The sequence below is a fragment of the Diuraphis noxia genome, unplaced genomic scaffold (assembly GCF_037042655.1).
Source record: "Diuraphis noxia isolate RWA-SAM2 unplaced genomic scaffold, SU_Dnox_SAM2 contig0002, whole genome shotgun sequence".
Classification (NCBI taxonomy): domain Eukaryota; kingdom Metazoa; phylum Arthropoda; class Insecta; order Hemiptera; family Aphididae; genus Diuraphis; species Diuraphis noxia.
In genome coordinates, this window is record NW_028301712.1 from 52,912,706 (window position 1) to 52,938,409 (window position 25,704).

General features: G+C 27.8%; 1 protein-coding gene across 2 annotated transcripts in view; it reads right to left on the bottom strand.

Annotated features, from left to right (window-relative positions):
* The window catches only part of nahoda (DOMON-like domain-containing protein nahoda), a 47,681-nt gene that overhangs the window by 11,959 nt on the left and 10,018 nt on the right, over window positions 1–25,704 (bottom strand). For both annotated transcript variants that reach the window (XR_016190152.1, XM_015511386.2), the window contains exons 3-6: window positions 13,484–13,554; window positions 11,187–11,284; window positions 1,425–1,558; window positions 622–843 (exon numbers count right to left, since the gene is read on the bottom strand). Coding sequence is in view for 1 of the 2 variants with exons in the window: in XM_015511386.2 (XP_015366872.2) it covers window positions 622–843; window positions 1,425–1,558; window positions 11,187–11,284; window positions 13,484–13,554 (525 nt within the window). In the remaining variant the exon portion in view is untranslated. The remainder of the gene's footprint in view (window positions 1–621; window positions 844–1,424; window positions 1,559–11,186; window positions 11,285–13,483; window positions 13,555–25,704) is intronic.

Sequence of the window (25,704 nt, forward strand, 5' to 3'; positions counted from 1 at the left end):
AACTGTGAAATTATTAAAACTCTCTTATTATATACTTGACATATAGAAATCGCTTCCCCAAATAACATTTAAAAAATAAACACAAAACATAATAGGTATCTGGTATATGTTATAGCTATAAATAAACAGGATTTAATTGATATTGCAACTTTTTTTGCAATTAAGAGAAACAAAATCTGATCAAATGCATAATCGATATACTTTATGTATTATACTTATTTAATTTTATAATGCATTTTTTTTCTAATTTTCCAAGTTTTACAATTTCTGCAATTTTTACTATGTTGTGTGTTTAAATTAATAAAATATTTAACTCAGCAAAATGTATTATATAAAAATATTATTACAAATTTTCTTTATGAGCAAATAATCTGTGGTTGAACCATAAAACCAGTGTTAATGATTGTATTATTATCCATTATTGTTAAATATAAATATATATATATACATATAATTGTATTATCATCGATAAACATATTTTAAGTAATAGAAAATTTAATTTTGAATATAATTTGGAAATGTATCTAATTATATAATTTTAATAACTATGTGATATTTGTGCGTTTTAAATGCAATTCAGTTATACTACTCATTATTTAACTCATCTATGATTTTTCTTACGTTTAGTGCACGCTGGTCCAAACCATCCGGGTTCGCAATAACACTGTTTCCTTGGAGCGGTTGTAGCGTGGACATCTATACACCTTCCTTGATCACCACAATCGTTGTCTTCAACGCATTCATCTTTATATTGACATCTGGAGCCGTAATAAAGTTTGTCACATCGGCACTTTGATAATAAGTAACGACCTTTGCCACTGCAGTCTTCACGGTAATTTTTTTCTAACAAAATAATGCAATCAAATATCAATATGCTCGTACTACGCATTTTTAATGCAATTAAAATAATTCCTTGATTTTTAGATTGTGGAGTTCATCATTAATTGTACGAATAAACCGTTTAAGTGAAAGTTAACAAATTTTTCAAACCTAATTTTCATTTAAAAACCCTTCGAGTTTATGCAAAAAATTCATTATTTTTTAATTATCTGATTACATATTTATGTTTATAAATTTATAATAAAGCAGTATTTCGAAAATTGTTGAAAATATTATTTTCACTAAGAATTCAAATGCGTGTTGTTATTAAAATTAATTTAAATCATGGGTGTTAAATGTGTACTGTAACGATTACAGCGGAACAGTGAACAGGTACATTTATTAAAGTAATTTTGATCACATATTTTAATTTATTCAGTGAAACCTATTAAGAAGTAGAAGTTCGAGGGAAATATGTAGGCAATTCATGATTCGTGATAAATGTTTGCTCGGATGATTCGCTGACGACTACCAACTACGATTTGTGTATACCCTTAAATTACGGTTACGTAATATTTGTACAAATATAAGAGAATAATAATTACTGTTTTTGATATCGACATCTGCGCATGACCAAAATCTGTAGCTATTGCCGAATTCCAATGCTTCTCTGAGTAATCTAATGGTACAATCTTCACAAACGAAATCTCCCGGCAATTGAACAGCGTACGATTGAGCTCTGGAAAAATAAACCAACAACAACAATTAGAGGGGATCGTCATTGTAATGTGATGATATTAAATTGTTGTTATTATTATTATTATTATTTTGTACCATAAGTAATACAATAGATTAAATTATTATTGAAGATGTATTATTGCAAAATAATTATCGAGTACTTAATAAAAAAAAAAAATGTGATGTAACTATTTTACAGTCATAGTACATAGACTTTCTCTAGTCAAGTCAAATAATAATAACCACAATAATACTTACTAGTTAGGTTCAATACTATCGATTTATACAATAAATTAAAAATGTAAATTAATTCATTACTAGAATTATAGTCTTTATAAAACAGACTTCAAAAGTTATGTAAAGAATATTATTGCAGTCACGTTATATTGACCAATAATATATAGTTAATCACCAATAATAACTTACGTACATATTATACGAACCTATATATAAAATATATGATATCATATTTTATTTGTATGTTTAAAATTAAAAGTTAAATTATTAAATGTAACTATCCTCTATTATAATTCATAATATACGATTCTCTTATCTGTTTGGAATTAATGAATAATAAAGAAAGTAAATCTTTTGAATCAAACTAACTTTCGTTCAAAATCAACATAATGGTGTAAATGATTGCCTTATTAGTACAACACACCTTATAAAATTCTAACGACTTATATTTAAGTATAAACCATAAATAATAGATATTACAATACCAATAAATTTAAAGCGAACCGTGATGACTACATCCGTCATAGTAAACGCGATAATTTTTAGATTAGTTAAAAAGTACACATTACTATATCAAATTACAAATACGAAATAAAAAATGAAACAATAGTACAGCATAAAAAAACGTTATACCTAAACTATGTGCAAGAAAATAAAATAAGTAGGTAAGTAGGTAGTTTTTTTTATAGGTATAAGCAGATAATTTAAATAACTATTTATTATACTATAAAATAAAATTATCATGATTTTATTTAAATTTAATATATTAAAAGGTTCATGTTACGTAATTTTTCTAAGGAACATTACTGTACAGTAAATCGGAGGTTTAAAATTAAAATTAGATATTATAATATATATTATTATTGATTCAATTATTTATTCGTAAACATTAGATAATTTGCAGTTACGTGCTTTTAGTATATTATACCCCTGTGATTAAAATATTATCCCACTATTCCCACTGATGGGCCAGTGATGGCACGACTTCAGAATGAATAGTCACATAGCAAACATAAAAAAAAAGTTAAATCACGAACAACTCATAAAGGATATAAATTAATAAAACTAGCGGGAGGGGGGATATGGAAGTGTTAACCCTCAATGCCCACTGGTATTGAAGAGTACAGTAATTACTAATTATTAATTATAAAATACAAAAATAATTCGATCTGAACATACATTTTTTTACCTAGTATGAACGTTTATCAAAGAACATGCCATACCATACAATATAATATATTTAACTTTATACGGTTACCGATATATAGGTATTGAAAAATTAATAGTAAAAAATTAATTGAATCAAAGGGTGGAAGTAGAACTGTGATTTTATACTGGATAGACGGGTATTTGTACTTACAATTATGGTTTGAAAATATGTTTTATTTACTATTATGGTTTCTATCAAGATTTAAAATGTATAATTAAGTATGTGAAAGTATTAGAAATTCATGTTTTAATTTTGAATAAGTGAAATATATACCTGCTTGTAAGGTATGTTATATACAAATATAATATCAGTTACCCACCAATAATTATTACAAGATGGTAATTAATTTTTTTCGACTACACATAAATATAGGTATTGCTTAAGAATAAAAATGTCAACATTAGAGTATATCGCATTATATTCAAGCGGATAAGGTTGTATGTAAGATAGTTTTTACAGAAAATAAAATAAAAGATTTTTTGAAAATATGACACACTGTCAATAATTGTATTTTGTCCTTATCGTTCCATAAAAACTAAAAGTCACTTAAGTATTTATCATAATATTTGTTCGTAGTATTATATGTTTTTACGTTTAAAAATAAAATTTAATATTTTTGCCAGAATTATCTACTGTGTACTAACTGCATATACTATATTATATTATTCTTGTAAGAATAGTATAAAGGAATAACCATACAATGCCCGTTATTTTTTTAAATGTTACCAGGCCATATTTTCCACTTGAGTCTGTTGTTTTTAGAATATTTAAATTATTTTTGCCCCGGAGATGAGTATTTACGATGATAATAACAATAAACGTTGCTATATAAATATTTGTATCATGAATATTAATTTGGCCGTTTGATCAACGTTAATTAAATCAAATACACACAAAACAATATATATACGTATTTATATATTATAATATAGTATATATATATATATATATATATATATATATATATATATATAATATATATAAGTTAAAGATAAAAAGTTTTAGATACCTTTGAAATAGAACAGCATGTCAGTGGAGAAGAGATGAGAAAAAAAAGAAAATATGAACAATTTTACATTGAAGTAGATATCTAAAAATAACGTTAGTTTTAGAAATAGTTTTATGATTATGAATTAATATAATACGTTTTAGGGAAAAAAATAATACTTTATTAGAAGGAATTCATTATTTCAAGTTATTTAAAAAATTAAAGAATATATTTTTATTAGTTAAAAGTTAAATTGTTTAAAAAACAAATGTACCTAGTTATAGTTTGATACATATATTTATGTTTTTCCAAATTTTAACTTTTAAACTATATTGATTTTGGAAATAATAATGTGATATAGACAGTTAAAATGTATAAAAATGAATCTATTTTTAAAAATTTTTTTTTTAAAGCATTAGTTTTATACTCACAATTAATATTTTATACAAGTATTAACAAAATAATCAAAATAATCAATGTTCATACCACTAAATAATACAATTCAAAAACAGATATAACATCGTAGTATTTCACTTTAAATTTAACGACAGTAATTCTATTGATTAATTGCATTTAATTGCATTTAATAATTAATATGTATAATTGATCTAACAGTGATATAACTGATATTATTTCTTCGCAAATAATAATAAGTAGGTAGGTACTCGTACGTCGTATGAGTGCTCGACCAATAAGGCCAATATTATGTTATAGATAAGAACAGGGCTGATTTTTTCCATTTATGGGAGCCTATAGCTTGCAGTATTATCCACTAGAAGACTTAACACAGACTTGGTTATACTTTAAATCTTTTGGGTTTCTTTATTCATATAAATATATTTATATTTGAATATAAATTGATACAAAAAATTTTCTTACATCTTTCATATCATATAAAATCGACAATAGGAATTGAATTCATCGCCTTATAATTGATTAATATGTAGTTCGTATAATACTATAATTATTGCCATGTAGGTATACTTATATTCAAATTAATTACAACTGGTAATATTATGCTGTTTTTGTTTAGATTTTTGTATAAACATCAATATATTAAGATAATATAGTAGTGAGTTAACAAAGTTAATATATCAATATTTGTAGCTATTTTAAGTATTTACTAATTATTTGATAAAAATCGAAATTTTTCAATTAATAATTATAAATTAAAATGTTTAACTTCTTCATCGAATATCAGTTTTTTCCACGAGTCTGTATTATATTATTATTGTAATATAAAGGAGTAATAAAAATATATTACGCCCTAGCCTATGTGACGAGTTTTGTACATCATGAACAATTTGTACGAGAATAGGGCGTATTGTACACTTATTATATCAAACTCGATCATATTATATTATTATATGTATTTAAATCATAGAAGTTTATTATTATTTTACTATATAGATTTCCTTGTTGTCACCACATATATAACTGCAAGGATAACATGTATACTTCATGACTGTTGATTTGATTATGACATTTAGAAGACAAGTATTTATGATTCGTATTTCGTATAACGTCAAACTGATTAAAGATATTCAATATTAAATTTAAATAACATATACCCATATTAGATCATAGACGTTAATAAGACCATAATAATATTTATATATCATAACGAAATAAATCTAAAATGGGAATGGTTTTTAGAGACGCAATTTATATGACATTTTATGTTCACACAAATAGATACTTTAGAATATCTAATATTTTAATTAACTATATTATATATAGTGATGACATTTTAACTTTAAAGTAGGTGTAGGTACCTCCATGTTTTTGCTATCAAATATTTTGTTAAGATAACAAACATATAGGTATCTACATTATTGAATATATTGTATGTACAAAAATATTGTAATACATTTAATTTAACAAGAAAGAAACAATATTCACACCAAATTATATTTTTGTATTTGAACACCGTTTTAATGGTGTTTATTATAATATTATGAATACTGCAATTTATTAATATTGCTATTAGAACATATTTCGACATAGTTTTCTTCTACGACACTTCAACACGAATTATTTCGCCACAAAAACGTCAACTGTAATTTATAATAATTTATTAGACGTAATTATTTCTAAACGCAATTCACTTCCTATAACAGCCGTTGCATAGTAAAATTTACTTTACTGCTTCAGAGACTCGTTGGAATAAAACACGGTGGTACGGATATACTATAATTATTATTATGTCTTGTAATATTATTTTAAAATCATAATAGGTGTCTGGAAATACGTTTTTTTTTAAATTCTGATTACAAATATTTATAAGAAACGATAAAATAAACAATCAAATAAATTAGCTCGTACTTTAATATCTCTATCGTTTATAAAGTAAAAAGTTATGTTAGGTATATTTTTATTATTGTATGTTAATTGAAGTTTATTAAAAAAAAAACTATATATTAAGTCATGTTCATGACAACACGAGAAAATAACAATATTATGGTGCGAGTACACTCCATTGAGTAATAATATTAATTCTCTAATGTGATAATGAAATAAATAAAGATAACTATGTTATTAATAAAATACAATGACAGCTATTAACTATCCAATAGAATGCAGTTTATTTGATTTCAAAAATTATTTTATTTTATTAAAGAACTAATTTTACAATATTAAGCATAAATATGTAATTTCTGTTTCAAAATTTAAATTATTTTTAAATATGTACTTAAGTTAAGTTAATATTTACTTTAATCACGATAACCTGTATAGAGCTGTTAATTGAATGCATTAAAAAAAACTGCTTAAAATGCGCGCACGTGCATATGCAGTTTTGTATTTCTATAATGGTTTCAATTGTTTTAAAAATATTTAAAATTAATAATAATTATCGATTTAATAATAAAATGTAGAATAAACCTTTTATTAAAATTACATTAATTCGTATTCTTAATTAGGTAAATTTCAAATACATTTTCCTCTTTTTTTAAAAAAATCAATAGCAGATACCTTAATCTAACCTGCCATCTGCATAATAGTCTAAGTTTTTTTTCGACACGCGTTTTTGACAACAAAACAATCTAAAAATAACTATTCTTTAGAGACGAAAATTAAATTATTATTAATATCAATATTTATCAACTAAAAAAGTACTGATGACTTATCGAAATCGTCAGTTTAATAACAAAAAAAAAAACCAACAACAATTTTGAATCACAAAAATTAGTAAAATATGACGTTTGGAAAGACGATTTAAAGAAAATATATACATTATTATGTGCACAATACCTAAAATTTTAGCACAAGCAGTAATATAATGTAAATCAAATTAAGATAGATATGTTTTTGGGCTGGGACGCTGGGTACAGGTTAGGTTTCTAACCGATTTTTGTTAGGTCGATTTTCGTAACGCTTTGTTTGTTATCATAGAACCACAAATCAACAATCAAAAATCATAAAAAAATGTAACATGATGCTATTAGATATTTTTCTACTGCACTATATCCAATAGATATATCTATGATTCCTCGATTTCCGAAAAAAAATATATATCTAAAAGTATGCTACTGTATATAAACGAACGAATTTTTTTTTAAACTGATTTTTGTATAAAATAACAAAAAAAAAAAACACACGCTAGTGCGTTTATAAATCACAGCTCTGATCAAATGTTAAATAGTTTGTGTGCTAGAATTATTTTTAGATATTATATTATACGGGTAATAATGATGTTAAAGTACTAAAGTAGGTACTTGCAGAAGATTGATTGTTTGTAATAAGATAATTTTTACTTAATTCAATAGATTGTAGATTGACGTTAAAAATTACCTCTAAATTGAATAGGATTTTTCATAAATATAAGATTTTTAATTTTATTGATGGGATGTTATTATAGTAGGTATACAAGAAGATTTTTGCAAACTTCCTGGAATTGTACTCTGATCATCGCAAAGGGTAATCTTAAAGCATTCGTTTTGGAACGCGAAAGTAGGTAGTCTATTCATTTTATATATTCCCATAGTCATGCATTACGACCAAGTCGCGTTAAGGTTATTATTTAACATTATCGTTGCGTAGATTTTGCCTTGACATCTTTAACTCGGTCCGAAATCGTGAACAGTGGGAACGGCCGTAGTTAAAGCAAATGCTTATATATTATTGACCGCTATAGAGGCACGCTGTTTATAAGCAGGAGTTTAAATCTCCTTCTCCGTCGACAGTTTTCCCACCGAAAATTAAATTCACTAGAGTTTAAATCGACGTGTTATTATGGCAGGAGAGTAGGTATAATCAAAGAAAGCACGTTTTATTATTAATATATGTGTTTATATAAAATATATTTGGTCCGTGTACACTCCCCTCCCCGCCCAACAATTCGCTCAGGCAAGATCCATTCTTGTGTCAATCAATAATAAAATTGGTTGACATGATAATACAACGCGTACCTACGAGTATTTTCGTTTTTTTTTTTTCAATAGACGAGGCGTAAACATGTATCGAAAATGAGATTAAAATATGACTATAGTGACTCAGTAAAAAAATAGCGAATTTGTTTCTCTTTGTGTACCTATGATATAAGTCTAGCCAATCGCCTTTAAATGTTATCATAACTAAATATCAAAAATACAATATAAAAATATAACATTATGATAACCACCTACTATACATAACATATTATAGAAATCAAATCAAAATATATTCACTACACATAAGTTATTTTGAATTTAGTATAACAAAAGTATATAATACCTGCCTACCTATTTTTGTTACCTATACATATAATATTATTATTTACAATAAAATCAAACGTATAATAAACAATGTTATTTAAAAATATCTTTTCGATTTTGTTTTAAGTTTGTTTAGACTGCAGCCATTATTAATTATAACTAATAAAACGTAATTATGGATGTGTTACGTACCTATTTAATATGTAAATATATACAACGAAGTGTAATAAATGCACGAGGAATTTAGGTTTTTTGTTAAAATAGACAATTTTCAAATCGTGTGTCTGTTATACGCATAAAGGATACACTGTAACTATATAATATAAATATTGTTTTGTATACTTTTACTTTAAAAATGTTTTTCAACAATCTGTACAATATTAGCACACTAAAATTATTTGATTAGACTATACAAAAAAAAAAATAACACGAAAAGTGTAATTAAGCAGCCCCACCTATTAGTGAATCTTGGAGTTTTGTATACTTTAATATATTTATAATAATAATAATATATAATATAATAATTTGTTTGTTACGTTTTTATTAGTCATGAAAATGAAAATAAATACAATTTAATTTTTAATTGCAAACTTGTAAGTATGTAAAGTTTTTATAATATTTTTTACGTGAAATGGGATACTAAAATGTATTACGATCACAGTTCATAAATGCATAATTTAAGCATTAATTTTAATTTGCTAAATTAATTAATCTTAGTAAAAGTGCTTTAAGTAGATGCCCACCTAAGACCTATGTCCTATGATCTGTAGGAACTATAGTAGTTCCTACTACCTACCTATAATAGTGATATTTATTAATAAAAGTAGCAATATTTCTAGCTAGTTATTTTATGGCTAGTTATATTATGTGTTTACATCACTATCATTCAACTCCTGTAATGAACCGTACAAACAAACAACTTAATGTCAATAAAAAAGGAATAGTAATATTATGACAGAAAGTAAAAGTAAAAGACGCGTATTCGTCTATTCTAATGTTCAGTAGTTTAAAATATGACGGAAATATAATTTTGTAAGAATAGTACCTACTATTTTGTATCAAATTTAGAATTAAATGTATTTATATGATATGTAATGATATTGAAAAAAGTAAATGTCTTATAATTTACAATAAAATATATTACTATTAGATCATACCTATACCTGAAAAATCAGTATCGGGAAACGAAAAATATTTGCTGCAGTTATAATGATTATTATGATATTATACTACGCAATACATCTTGGAATCCTTTTCGTAATTTTAAAATACAATAAAATCATGCATTGTAGAACCAATAAATTATTTTAAAAGCTACATTGTTTTTTTTTTTTAAACATAAATTATTACAATACAAGTATCGAGAAGGAGGGGTAATATACCTACGGTAGTGTTATAAAATAATCACCCAGTATAACCTATGAGAAAAAATCGCCGTAGGACACGAATACCGAATTCTCACTATATATCTAATGGTTTTTTGGCGTTATCATTGTTAAGTTCTAGTATCAGGCCCAACCTATACCGCTATAGAGATTAACGTTGGCGTGAAACGTCTACTTTCTAAACAAGCTGTGCAGCAACTACTTTTACATATGTAATTATGAATAAATTAAACACTATTTAAAATATTATGTATTTTATAATAATATAAAGTAGTAATTAGTTATAATTTTATTTTGCATGCCTGAAAACACTAATATTTTATACAACTACCTAATATAGATTATAGACGACATAAAATATTATAATTACTCTGCGAATTTTTAAGTTCAGATTTGTTTTTTTCTAAACAGAAAATTAAAATAAATTATATAAGTACATTGGGGGATTACATTTATTTTTATTTTTATTTTATTTACATATTTTTCTAATGAATTTATAGGTGGCATAATTCAATGTTCGAGATTCCTAACATAAACACTTTCTTTAATGCCTTAATTAATAATACGCATCACTAAATCACGACCGTTCTTTGACGATGAATCCTTCAAAGTTTCACACAAATTATAATATCTCTTCCTTGTATAGTTGCGCTACTGAAATTAAATCATCCCTATAGTGATAGTGACTTTGATATTATAACTTTCATTATATACGCTTACCAAATGTATAATTTCAACCTATATTTTTAAGAACTCTAATTTTTAAAACCATATTAAATTATATATTTTTAAGTTTTATTAATAATACCTAAAAAATTTGTTTGACCACAGATTATTGAACAACAAGATTTCAAGTATAAATGCGGTGTTTTAACATAACACATCATATTTTTAAACATTAAATTAACTACCATATATTTTGAGAAAGCTATATTTAAGCAAATAAACTAGTTTATCACAAAAAAATCAACAGTAAATTCTCAAAAAATAAAAAACCATTTAGGTTAAAATATTACAACAATATTGTTATTCAATATGATAATAATAGTAATAATGATATCAAAAGTACATTTTTTCCTAACTGTATTTAATTCGATAAATAGAGTTGTACTCACGTTGCATCAGTCCTCAAAAAATCAGAATCTTTTGTGACTGGTGTTAAATCCAATACAGGCCTTTGATAATTGTCCAGTACTTGAAGTTTAATTCCTCCCTATGTAAACAACAACAAAAACATCAATAAAAAATGTCATCTCATTTATAACAACACATTCATATGATCTAATTAAAAATAAATAAACGTTGCGAAGCAGCTTTAAATTAATTAAAAGAAAATCCATGATTTATAGAAATAATTGGACAATCGACAAGTAAAAGTGGAATATTCACTTATACGGACCTTACAAGTGTATTATAAGCCTAAGTACGTGGTATAAATTTGTGCATATATGTGTTTAAGTGTGGCGCTTCGACTCGAGTTAGTGACCTTATACACTCTAGTGATTCCTAGTGCTCTCGAAACTCCATCAAAGATTGTAACGACAAGAATTCTTGGAGAAAGTAATAAAAATCGTATGAGGCTGGTAAAAAAATGAAGAATATATCTAAAAGCCGTAAGCGACTGTCATTATTATGAAGAAATAACTCAAAGCAATACCCGCGAAAGTTACGTAGTTCCATTTATAATAATATTGAATCTATTTTTTTTAAATTTTAATCGCGAAATTCTGTTGATCTGGTTTGAACAGCTTCTGCTGCAGATCAAACGTGTTTAAATGTATATCTACGAGAGTCAGACACTATGAGAGGCCGTTTTTTAAGTCCTGACATTATATAACACACACAGACCCATATATATACGGCATCAGACATGTATACAGAGCTAAGGTTCTGGGGGTTCAACCCCCCTCCATCCCCTTGAAATATTAGACGATTACTTTGGTATTATAACTTTTTATTTATATTGATTATCGTGTATAACGATATGCAATTCCGTTTAAACTTCGATTATATCAATGATAACGATTATAACTTCACCACTACGAATGTGTTTCTACGAATAGACCTGTCGGTCCGTTAATACATTTGTATTTTTATAAATTAATAGAGGACGCTACATCCGCATTTGTTGTCTTACAAGTGCGTAACCTACCAAATTGTACGCTCAGCAGATCACGTTTAGCCCCGTTAGTTTAAAATTTAGAGTTAATCGACATTTTATAAAAATTAAAGGTAACATTATTATAGAGGGCTTCTCATAGGATTTTTATTATATTTTAATTTTAAAACGAGTTATAAATATTTTAAAATCATAAATTGTTTGTATGTCTTAAAATATTTATAACTCGTTTAAAAATTAAAATATAATAAAAAGCCTATGAGAAGCCCTCCATAATAATGTTACCTTTAATTTTTATAAAATTTCGATTAACTCTACATTTTAAACTAACGGAGCTAAACGTGATCTGCTGAACGTAAAATTTGCTGTGTTACGCACTTGTAAGACGAAGACAACAAATGCGGGTGTAGCGTCCTCTCCTCTCAATAGTTGACCAAACATCTTTGATTATGTTGAAATGAGTTATACAAATGACATCATAAGCTACACAATGTAAATGTAGGACGTTAAACGAATTAAATTAATAATAATACATATTACTGATAGATGGTATAGTATTATACTAAGTTATATGAGAAGTTTAATATGCAATAAAATGGGATAAAGTGTAAGCTTTTTTTCACTTGAGTTCTTATATTATGTATGGATTGAAATTCGTGAAGTCAAATCGTGAACCACAGAAATTGTAGGTATACGTGACAAAAGAAGACTACGTCAAGAGAATTCGAATATAATATATAATAAGTATAACAATACGCCATACGTCACTATACAATATAGAATCGTTTAAAAAATACAATTGCCGATTTATTTGGAAGTTTTTACTACCGGTATGTATTATATAGAAGGACTATCAAATTGCACAACGATCTATTATTATATATTTGTTATTGTGTCTATACCCTTACGCAAACGACTAATTAATAATAATATAATGCTCCCACAATCACCCCGTATGCACAGAAAATCGTGCAGCTCAGATGGATGCTGTGTCCAATTTATACCATTATCGCACTATATATGTATAATAAGTGCGGGTAATGCGTACCACGACGATCACAAGTAATATAATAATAATTATTCGCGATGGAAATTTATAATAATATTGTCATTTTGGGATCTTCGGAGGGATTGCACAACCAATGCAACTAAATTGTCATCGCGTTTTTTTTGGTCACACGCTCCACCGCCAATCGCTGCAGCAGCAGACGTTTCGTCGACACACGTTAAGTACTCAGGTCGTGATCTCGGGTTAGCGCGTTTATTCTACAGAGCTACAGAGTTTGAACTTACCCGGTGAGGATACGCCAGATGCCATGTGACGTTGAACGACGAACCAGACATCAACGAAGTCTTGACTGAGCCTGTGAATAAAATAAAAACGAAAATGGTTAAGTTACTATATAATATTATTACGTGATTTGTGTGACCAGCTGTGGACAAAGACTTATGCAGACAATTGAAATTTGATTGTTGTACAACTGCACACACACACACAAATGCGCACCGGAAAAATACATTTGATAGCTTTTCGAGTCTTACCTATGTGATACCTATGATCTAACTGTATATTGCGTGTACAAAGGGATCGAGCGAACGTTGAGCAATTACAACTATACAATAGTAGACAATATTTCAATTTATCACCGTAGTTTATGTATACAGTGTGTTTGTACTCGTACATACCCGCCCACCCACATACCACCTGTTACATTTGTGTTTACCTACTCCTCTAATCACCTTCTATACCCAATTACCTAAACTTAATTTCTTATAGGTAAATTTGAATGTTTAAACAAAATAATATAGATAATTCAAGTTTTTAAATATGTAGGTAGATACATCGTACATATTATATAATTATATACTTACGTTTATGTATAAAATTATATACATTTGAGAGTATAAAATTATACACATTTGTATAGGTATATACAATTATATACATTTACTAGACATATTATCTATATTATTGTCTAGAAACGCGGTAACAGCAGTTTTATTTTTAATTTAGAAAAGAAAAAAGACATTATACGTTCTAATAATCGTAGATTCTTAATAGGTACCTAGTATAAGTTTTAAACGTTTTCCTGAATCATATTTCATAATCTAAAACCCTCTGTAGAACAAGAAGAGGACCGTCATTCGTAAGTCGTAACAACAGTACAAACAATAAATTATTATAATACCTTGTCGAATTGAAAATATTACAAACCATATTATGTTGCATAAAGTTAATAAACAATAACAACGAGCTGTAATACGTATCTATATAAAAAAAAAAAAAACAGAAACGTCAAGTTTCTAATTCAACCTGCGAGCTTTCTTCAGAGATATTTGTTGTTCCTAGTCTAGAAAATTTGCGTTATTTGGGCTATGAGATTTGAAAACATTGCAAAAATATGTTTACACGACGTGTTTCGAATAGTATAAGATTAAAATTTTGAAAGCCGTTCGTCAAATACTGGGCCATATACCGGACCCGAAAGGCGTGGATTAATCGCGACCTGCAATAAAACAACAGTGTTTTGGGTCTGTTTCAAAATTCTTGACCACAGCCGCGAATATCGTATATATATATGATACCTACGTTGTAAGTGCAAATCGAATGACGTTCGACACTCTCATATTAATAACAATAACAGCAGTGAGCATTTCCTGCGTGTGTCTTTGGCATACGCCACGGAATGCCGATTTTATAGGTCGTCGCGTGCCCGTCGGTCCACGCGGAATACATAAAAATAATAATAATATGATATTATTGCATTTATAATGCGCGTATAACATTATTTTCGTTGTGGTTAGACGCTACACGTATTATGATATGGAGTGTCGTTTTATATTACAATGCGCACACCGGAGGAGACCTACTGACCTTTTATAATATTTCCGTCGCCCACTGAACGTGCGTAAGTTTTCGCGTCATATACCTAGGTATGTATAAGTATAAGCGTATGCAGACACGCAACGCACAAGTATTCCATTGTGCGCGAACGGTTTCGGAACAAAAGCTGAAGAAATGAAGTAAAACGCCAATCTTCTATAGGGTAACGCGTGACGTAACTACCGTCGAAATAATACCGCCATCGTAGGTTGTATAATAACGATGATGATAATAATAATAATAATCTTTGAAATCAGTATTGTTTTAAACCTCGACGGTTTTTTAGTTCGGAGACCAGCATTATAAAATAATATGACGTGTAATAATTTCGACACCACCTGCATCACGTTGCAACGGCGGACGTTAACTGCGCGAATAATTTTAAATGATAATAATTAAATATCCGCATATTATTATTATACCTTATTTATAACGCAAATGAATTGAAATGTTGTTATTAATCGCAGCTAACTGCAACAAATGCGTAGGTAATGGTGTTTTTTGTTTTGTTTTGTTTCGTTTAATATGACCTAATTACACGATATCACTGATCTGAAACTAAAATATTAATGAAATATAATATTTATTAAATTCTGATGTCATACTAAAATCGGTACGTGATCCAAATACATTATACCGAAACCTCTGAACCACGTTCTAGCTAACACCGTTACAATAATTATTTACAAAATCCGTTTCAAATTAAATGCATTAAAATTTCAAAAGCATATATTATTTACTTTTACATTCGTAAAGTAAGTCACCGCAACTCACAAGACATGATACGTATAGGTAAACATTCGCAGAGATGTAGGTATAAGATATGTATAATACAGGTATAATATAATACGCATCATAATATAGGTACCTGCAGTGTCCTTCAGAGTTCGAATATCACGCCATCGTAACCATGATAAACTTACACTCAGAACAAGCTTATTTTTTACATGCGTAGGTACCTTTTTACCTGCAGAACACGTCTTGTTAACAGCACACAATTCTCCCTTTTTTTTAACTGATAGATGTATTTTTTTTTTAAGAACAAACTTCTAGATCATTTACAGATGCAGGTTACATATTATTGTACATACACTTTGTAGTGGAAATGTGTGATTTGCGTAGGCAACATGTTTCCCGAGCAATGTATATGCGATTTCAAGGTTGGAGGAAAGAAGAGGCGTTTTTGGTATTGCACTTAAAAAGTTAAAACGCCTATTGCACCACGCTTAAGTATTTAAGTTTGAAAAAAAAATGCTCACGTTTGAATCAATCATGTAAGATGAAACAAGATTTTACAAGATTTTACAATATTTACCCATTACGTTAAAATAATCAAAAATATTAATGATTATATAAATAAGCTGCAGGTATGCATTTTTAAGTGAGTACTAAAAAAAATTATAAGCATACAACAAGTGTATAATCACAACTTTATAACTATAAGTAACATATTGAGTATATTATTGTTGAGTGTATTATTATTAAATAAAGCCCCTGCGACTATGGTGATTGGCAGAATTGAATTAACATACGTTGACATTCTAGCTTAAATTACATTGAGTACAATATATATAAATTACAATTGATTAATTAAACACCATATTGCACAGATATCAACAGCATATAATTACAATAACTTATTTAATTATTCTAATCAATATACGCACAAGTATCTGACTAACTAAAATTAGTATTTTATTTGCCAACTATATGTTTCAGATATAAGTCAAAAGAAAACTAATCTAATCTATACTCTATAATATGTACGAAAAAATGCATAAATATATCATTTTTTAAGGACAAAAAAAAAACTGTAAGTCGAGTATAACGGTTGATGCAAGTATCGATATTATTGATAATAACATACCTACAAAGTATTTCTAATCGTTATATTATAATAATATATTCTCTTTGGATGTAAAATATTTTATAATTTTTATTTTAAAGTGAATTTAGATACCTAGGTAGTATAATATATAGTCATCATAACTACTCATTTTGACATTGAATTAAAATTAATGGATAATTAATACTTTATAATTCAAATGAACTTATTTTTTTTGGTTTGGGAGACTAAGACTTCTTTGCTATCCAAATCTTTAAACGTCTCACAAAAATACTACACTAATCACTCAGGTTGTAAAAATAAAATAGACCTTGAAATAGATCGTTAAAACAAAATATTTATTTTTAAATTAAATACACTAAAAATGTTTTAGGTTATTTTGCATAATAATAGATGAATGGATGAGTCTTCTGCGGATAAATTATATTATATAGATAATAGTAAGTAAAGATAATGAATAAAAGTGAAAGTTGGAGATGCAACTGCATAGACGAATAGACTATTAAAATAATTTAGCAAAAACAAAAATATAATAGTCTTATTTCATAATTGTAATTAAAACTATAAATATTTCATGTCACAACTGAATTGATTAGTAGGAACCTAAACGATTTTATTAAGTCATATACTAAATCTTAACAATATGATAAGACCATCTTAAAAAGTATGATTTCTAAATTTGTTGAAATTCGAAATTATTACCAATAAATTTAAACACTAAAATATTAGTTGATTCATATTTTATATATTTCAAAACGTAAAAAATATCAATTCTATGATTAACTAAAATTATCTGAACTATGCGTATATGATCATGAATCATGATTTTTATAACGCACGAGTATATTCAATCAGTTAAAATGTTTTGGATTCACACGATCTATAGTAAATATATATTTAATATAAAAAACTAACACACAGTTTGAAATGTTTGAATACTAACAAACATAACAAATTTTTTATGGTTTTTAGCGAAACGTTTAGGTTTTTAAATAAAACCTATAGTATTACATTTTTATACTATTCATGAATAATAAATAAATATATATTTTTTCGCTTAAGAATTCTGTTTCCTAATGTTGTGTACAGCAAAACAGAAGTGAAATTGTTATTTAATGTTCATGATCGCTTAAATCCGGATGACGTTCAAAATGTTTCTTTTTTAATTTGACAGTTACTAATGCATTCAGGTACGAATGATACGATAAAAATTTAACTCGAAAATTCTCCGTCCGATCGCCATAATTGTAAAAGGTATTTTTCTAATCGAAATTAAAATAAATGTCTTTTATGTTGCAGATAAAGGTATACTCACGATCTATCATCGATAATTTGATTCTTTATAGATTTACCTATATTGGTATTTTAGCATCTATACGTTTTCAAAACATTTAAACCTATTATTAGGATAGGGAAAATATTATAATTTATAAAAACTAACATTTTAGACTATAATGTAATATATACCCCACCATTTCATAAGTCATCAATTTTTCTATCCGAGACGCCCAGATTTTCACCTATATATTTTTCTTCTTAGGTAGTACCTAAAACGAACGTCAATCGACAATTTTTTTTTTCTCATTTTATCGAGATTATTTTTAATTAAGAAATACGTTTTCTGGTATACAATTGTAAAGTCGACTACCTGTGTAAAAATAAATTTAAAAAAACAGCGTTGTACTATGGAACGGATGAGTTGCCACGTAACAAACCACACGCGTATCCTCACCGTAGGCTTTCGATATGTTGTGTTGCGTAAAAATAAATATAGATAGGTACAAGTGCGTTTTATAATTTATACACGTGCCGAGCTAGAAAAGGAAACCATGTGAAGAGTATACATAGAAATAAGCGCCGCGTATAATATAATATATGTCTGTTTCGAAACGGTTATTATTTAATAATAATATATTTTACAATAATATTATGGCGAGACGGCGATGAAACGCCTTTGGAAACTCAAGTAAAAATTTAAAAATAAAACTCTTCGTCAATCCATGTTGGCCTTATAAATGGCACGATACATGTAGTGTTGTAAAGTACTTGAATAAAAGTATTCAAATTCTTTTACGAAGAATTTGATTTAAAATCAAATACAAATAAACTACTTCAAATTTTTTTTTGTTTAAATATTTTCTATATTTATTTTAATTTCTTAAAATAAAAATAAAAATTGAGAATATTATACATGATAACTTTTTTATTCTGTGAATTATACATAACGGATAACGGTTATACTTCGCCAAAAAAAACAATTGAGTAGGTATCTTAAAGGTCCACCTATGATATGGTATAAAATAAAATATTATTGCTGTATGAAATTAACGTAAAACATTAAAATCATTTCGATAAATTCGTAAAGTAAAAAAAAAATATTTTATACGAAATTTGAAAATATCTATAAATAGTTTTTAAAAGTATTTTTATATAAGTAGGTATCTACTCGAATACTTTTTTTTGTTAAGTATTCAAATACGTAACTTACGCTATTTACTTACGTAAATACGTATTTTAAATACTTTTCAGAACAAGAATCTGTATTAGTTGTACTTAAAAATGAAACTTTAACAAAACAGGACTTGCATACGACATGTGCGTATGAGTCCGTCGTCGCGGAAATCGCAAAAAATCGAAAAACGACCGAGAGAGACACAAAGTCGTCGTTGTCGATCGTCGACGTGACTTTCACCGATGTGGTGGCCAATTTAATCTGTAACGCGCTTTCTACCGAAGACCGCGGGACTACGGCAGACTTCCTTCGACACAGGATCCAGTCGTACTACGCGTATATCATAGCTTATTCCGGAAGAGCGGCTAAAGAACGTTCGCCTACCTCAAGCCCGCTGGCGTCGTATCCCGCACCCATATGATATACTCCATATGCAAGCGATGTTGATGAAATTATAATTATTGTCGTATATGACCCACACCGTGCACGCGCCGGATGATGACGGACGACAAATTTCGCTCCCAGGAAACAAAAGATGTTTAATATGTAAACGATTGTATTGTACTGTTATTATTATTACAATACGCTGTGGTTGTGCACATTCCATATAATATTATAAATTATTATTAAAGTTCTCCCACGGACCTGCAATAATAATAATAATGATATAGGTGCGTATGTACACACAAACGACGACGACGACGATGGCGGCGGCGATACAAGATATTTCGTAATGGCATGATAAATAATAATACCAGACGCGTCGAAGAGAAAGACGGGCGTGTAGCATAATATTATTATGAAGTGTTGGTTAGAGAAGACGATCTCGAGCTGTGCAGGAGTTCGCGGGGACGGGGCAACAACGATGTTAGTCCGAGAGAAAACTTGTCGTGAGTGATTTTACGCGCGTATTCTCTCCGACTCGCTGTCGTATGGTATGTGTGTATACGCGTGCCGGTCACGAGCTTGTCGTGGGATCTTCTCGCCGGCAGCCGTGAAAGTGAATATTATTATTATTATTATTATTAATATTAATATTATTATCATTATCATTATTATTATTACATTTTTTTTTAACTACTTCGCGCACTATTCGAAACCCGTTGAACGCGTTTGTCGTATACCTATCTTATACATATGATAATAATATGTACGACGGTGGCGGCCCTTGAAAACGTCACAGACCCGGTGGCTAAATAATGCGTCGTCGACGATCTCTGGCCCGACGACCCCAGTGACACTTTGACCGCGCCGTATATCCAAACAACAAACAACTTCTGCTCGATTGTTCTTCGTAAAATTTAAAATGCTTTACGCGCGCTTGACGAGTTACGATACTAATGACCTGCTGCCCTTGAGGGTTAGGTATTTTTTCCGTACACTTCAACTCAACTACTAATACCACTTTCAGCTTTTTCTTTCACTTGTTAGATATTCGCAAAATAACATAATCCACATTATGAAAACAATTTTTCAGTTTCAGTATAAGTGATAATTATATTAAATGATGCCTTATTAATTATATATATTATTATAATTTATAATCATAGGCAATAGTTTTCATACTAAAATATTTGAAAATTTCAGTAAACGCATTACACAATAGGCAGCAGAGGCCAGAGACCACTTTTTTGATTTCCTAAATTCGATTGCTTCCTAATTCTTAAATTAAAGTTTAATGTTCTTTTTATCACGCACCTATTATATATTTATATATACGTTTTAAAGTAATTTTTTTGATTTTTGATTTTAATTATTTAATTTTAGTGACTTAGAATAGCTAGCAATCAACAGAATAATACAGATTTTCACAAGTATATACGCTGGAAAATAATGTTAAATAAATGTAACATAAATAAATATTATATATAATGTGAAATAACTGTTGAACTACAAAACTTATGTATTGTCTATGTTTCCAAGATATATATATATATATAAGATGTTTGAAAAATCGAAGAATGAAAATTCACTACCTATAACAGTTTAATTTTTCCCAATATTTGTCAACAATTTATTTTATTATGTACCTATTAGATATGTTTTTGTAAAAAAAGTTAAGTATTTAAAATTCTTACAAATGGTAAGTACTAGCTGTTATAGGGTGACTAGGTACTAATATAAATGTTGAGAAAAATTATTTCGATTAGATACTCTGCGGTACTTAGCTGTACATAACATTATGTTAATTACTCAAAAAAAATTGTTTTTTTTTTTAAAATTAATTACTCAAAAAAGATTTTCAGGAGCTGACACTATGACTATACCAATAATGATTTAAATAAAAATTTATTCGGATATGAATTTGATAATAAAAACTGCTCAAAAATGCATAACATTAACGGATATTTTAAATATATCAATACTATAATATCAATAAAAAATCATGCTTATGAAAATATACGATTAGCTTACACTATTGTATTCATATTTAGATGAACTTCATATTTTTTAAACATGATATTATAGATTTCTATGGTATGAATTACAAGACAGAACCTTAAATTACCCACATACACATATACACACAAGCACGCGTGCACACTATCGAACGGGGTATCGTACGAAAATTTCTCCAGTAGTGCGTATATCGTTTAACCTAAACTGGTACTTGGTGACGAGAAAGTGTAATTGAAACCATGCGGGGATAAGTGAAACAAATAAAATAAATATGTTCCTCACCGAAGCACATGTATATTTACCTATAATGTTATTAATCTAGAAATTATTGTTAAACAAGATTTCAAACGCGACAGGTAGGTAATGATATAGGTATGTTATAATTCACCGTATATTATAATAATTATAACACACACTAAATTGACAAAATTTTAGTCCTGGTTTGTGGACTGCTAAAATGAAAGCGTGTATCAACCACACACTCGTACTTACCATTATATCTTGAAAGATGAACGTGCTTATTAACGGATACGATTATACCGAATGAAACCATCATAATTAACATTATGCAACGTGGACGTGATTCCAAAACGGAGGTATAAATTTTGATCCACACCAGTCGATTGTAATTTAAATACAAAAAATAGCGTTTGTGCTTTCACGAATATCGCGTATAGTTGTTTGTATCGTATATAAAAAGAGTAGTATAATATAAAGTTAAGATAAATTGGTTACATATATATAATATAGTATATATATAACAGCGTTATTTAAGTTGTTTCTCGCGTAGTTAAACTACCTACTTAAGTACTTATATGTGGTTTTATAAGTACAAATTATCGAACAAACCAATGAGCTCGACTGATAAACTTCATAATTTAGTATAACTCATATAAATATACATATAGTATGAAGACGTACTGCTATGAAGCGTATATATCACGAAAGGCGATTTTTAAATCTTGCATATTAGGTACCTATACGTGACTGTAACTCAACGGTTTAGTTTAGAACATCAAAGCCACAAATTGTATGATAATTTTAAAATAAAACATACTTTTATAGTTATATTTTATTTGGCTATTATATGCTTGACGATTCTTTCTAAAAAATTTAGAACCATATGGCTGAAAGTGGTCATAAGCTTTCATATTTTTAGTTTGTTGTGCATGGATATTAATTAAAATTTAAAATGAAAAGAATATCAAAACGAACATGATTAAAATGTTTAGTACCTATTTTGACAATTAATTGATAACAATCAAAACAATTACATACAACATTACGACATACAATCAGATTTATTGTAAACATTTTAGATGTAAATACTGTACTAATCTTTTATTTACTCATGATAATCGGTTTCATGTGAAATTTGGTAATGAAGAAATGAGTCGTACTTACGTATGTATTGTACAATATCGTATATACATACCTACATATAAAATAAAGAAATTAATTTTAAAATACAAGTAAATGAAAGACTAAAAACACAGATTTTATTGAGTCCAATTTGAAGTATAGGAAATGAAGAAGTTTCTAAACATATAATACAATGATGTGTTTTCTTTAAAAAACATACTTCGTTCTCATTGTGTTTTAATATTTAAAAGAGCAAATATTGTATTGGAAAAATGTTTCTGACTGAAACATTACTTGTGGTAGCCTCTTGAATCTATTCACTATACAGACACATGATGATCCTTTCGCTTCTCACGACTAAACACTTATGAGAAAACTTTTCAACCCGTGGTTGATTGTGGTTTTTGCATACACGTCTTCAGGTCATGGATAGGTCATAGAAAACGATTTGAATAATAGAACAATTATTATTATACTTAAAGAAAAACACTAGGTATAGATTACTTCTCCAAAACAGAGAAGTATAATATTTTATAACGCACAACCGTACCGCAACAGGTCAGGTTATACTCGTATATATGCAGACCTAAATAATAATTCAGGCAGTAAACAAACGGGCGGGGTCCTCCCAAGATTGTTTTACTTTCAATTTCAATACGTTCTTCGCATTCTTCTATTCAAGGTTGTTATCGTTTAAAAATAAAATGATTCTTCTGGCATTCAACTAGCCTTCTAATTTGCATCATACATAAATATTATCGATCAATTTGATGTAAACTTTACATTAATAAATAGGGTGAAAATGATCGATTAACTATTATATCCGAAACCAACAGTGACCTAGTCTCGATATTATCTGTATATCTATTGAAATTAAAATGAATGTAAATAAACTTAAAAATATTGCCCATATTAAAATATATATATAAGTTGTATTATCGAAGTATATTCGATAAATAAAAGTCAAATGTTAACACGGAAGTACTCAATTAGATACAAGGGAGTACATGGAAGTATAACGAACATTTATTCGAGGTTAATTGTTAAAATATCCTTGAATATTAAAAATAAATAAACACACTACTTTCTATTGAAACAGACAATAATAATAAGTACCATAAACTTTCGATTTCATAACGCAATATGTTTGGATGATTTGTTTTTTCTTCGATAAGCGGTAAGTCGATAAATCAATGATTTATTATACAAATGTAATAAATATTTCATAATAATTAAAATCATTTAATTTCTTGAGAAAATAAAAATATCTAATAAATCTCGAGTTTTGAAAACGAAAAAAAAACTATTACGTCCATCCGTGCAAGATTGACTTCATCGTGTGTTTCAAATAAAACAGGTACCTATATTCATTCATATATTATTAAATTATACAATTATCGAGGGGGAGAAGTGACCAGACGGGATTCCAACAACAGCACCATTGCCGCAACAGCGGTGAACAACAAGCTACTACGTTTCGGTATGTCTTCTAAACAAATTACGGGTGTATATTATACTTTACAGTATATTATAGAATACAGCAGCAGCAGCAGCAGCAGCAGCTTATACACCAATAGGTGTTGAATATAATTTTTTTTTACGTTCAGGTGGGCTGAATTCGACCAATGACGTACTATTGTGTAACGCCTGTAGTTAAATCACTATTATACCCATGCCTATGTGTTATATTTTTTCCACCTTTTTCTATTGCAACATAATATTTTTTGTGGTATACCAACACCAATTGCACAGGAACGAATTACACTTGTTTTTTTTTAGTGTATACAAATTCATAATAATCATTTTTAGATATAAATTTCAAAATATCAAAAACACACGTGTCCGATACTACGTTCAATAACCCAAGAATATTCTACGTCGGTAATAAAAAACAAAATATAGTATACGTCCTAATAATATTAATTCTACCATCAAACATACATAATGATACGTACTCATACATTAAAAAAAGTGTTACGTCTTACGTGGATCAATACATACTTAGAATATTTATATGTTACAAACATTACACAATCGGAATTACTTCGGCTATTATATATGATGATATTATTATATAGTGACTACGTTTCGTATCGTATTATCAGATTAAAAAATCCTTGGCCCATACATTAATTTAATGTTTTTTTTCCTTAACAATGATTAACTGAATAAATAAATAATGGTATGTACCTAGTTACTTTGATAGATATATTTTATAAATTTAAATAACTTTTATAACTTATATTATTATGTACATTAAACTTACCTAGTTTTCTCAATATTTCGCTAAGTCATGCATAGTTTTAAATTCCTATATGTAAAGTGTTAAGAGGACGCCAAAAAGGCATTTGTTTTCTAGAATATTATCTAGGGCATATCTGAGGATTTCATTGATGTTATTATTTTAGGTAAGTTATGATCGTTTATAAACTGTTTTATTTTTTGTGCATTTTATCAAATTTTATGAGAGATAAATTTAATCTAATTTCAAAAATTATAGAGTAAAATCACTAAAATGTAGGTATTATTGTGAACATAAAATTTACTGTATTGTACGTTTGTTAGCCAGA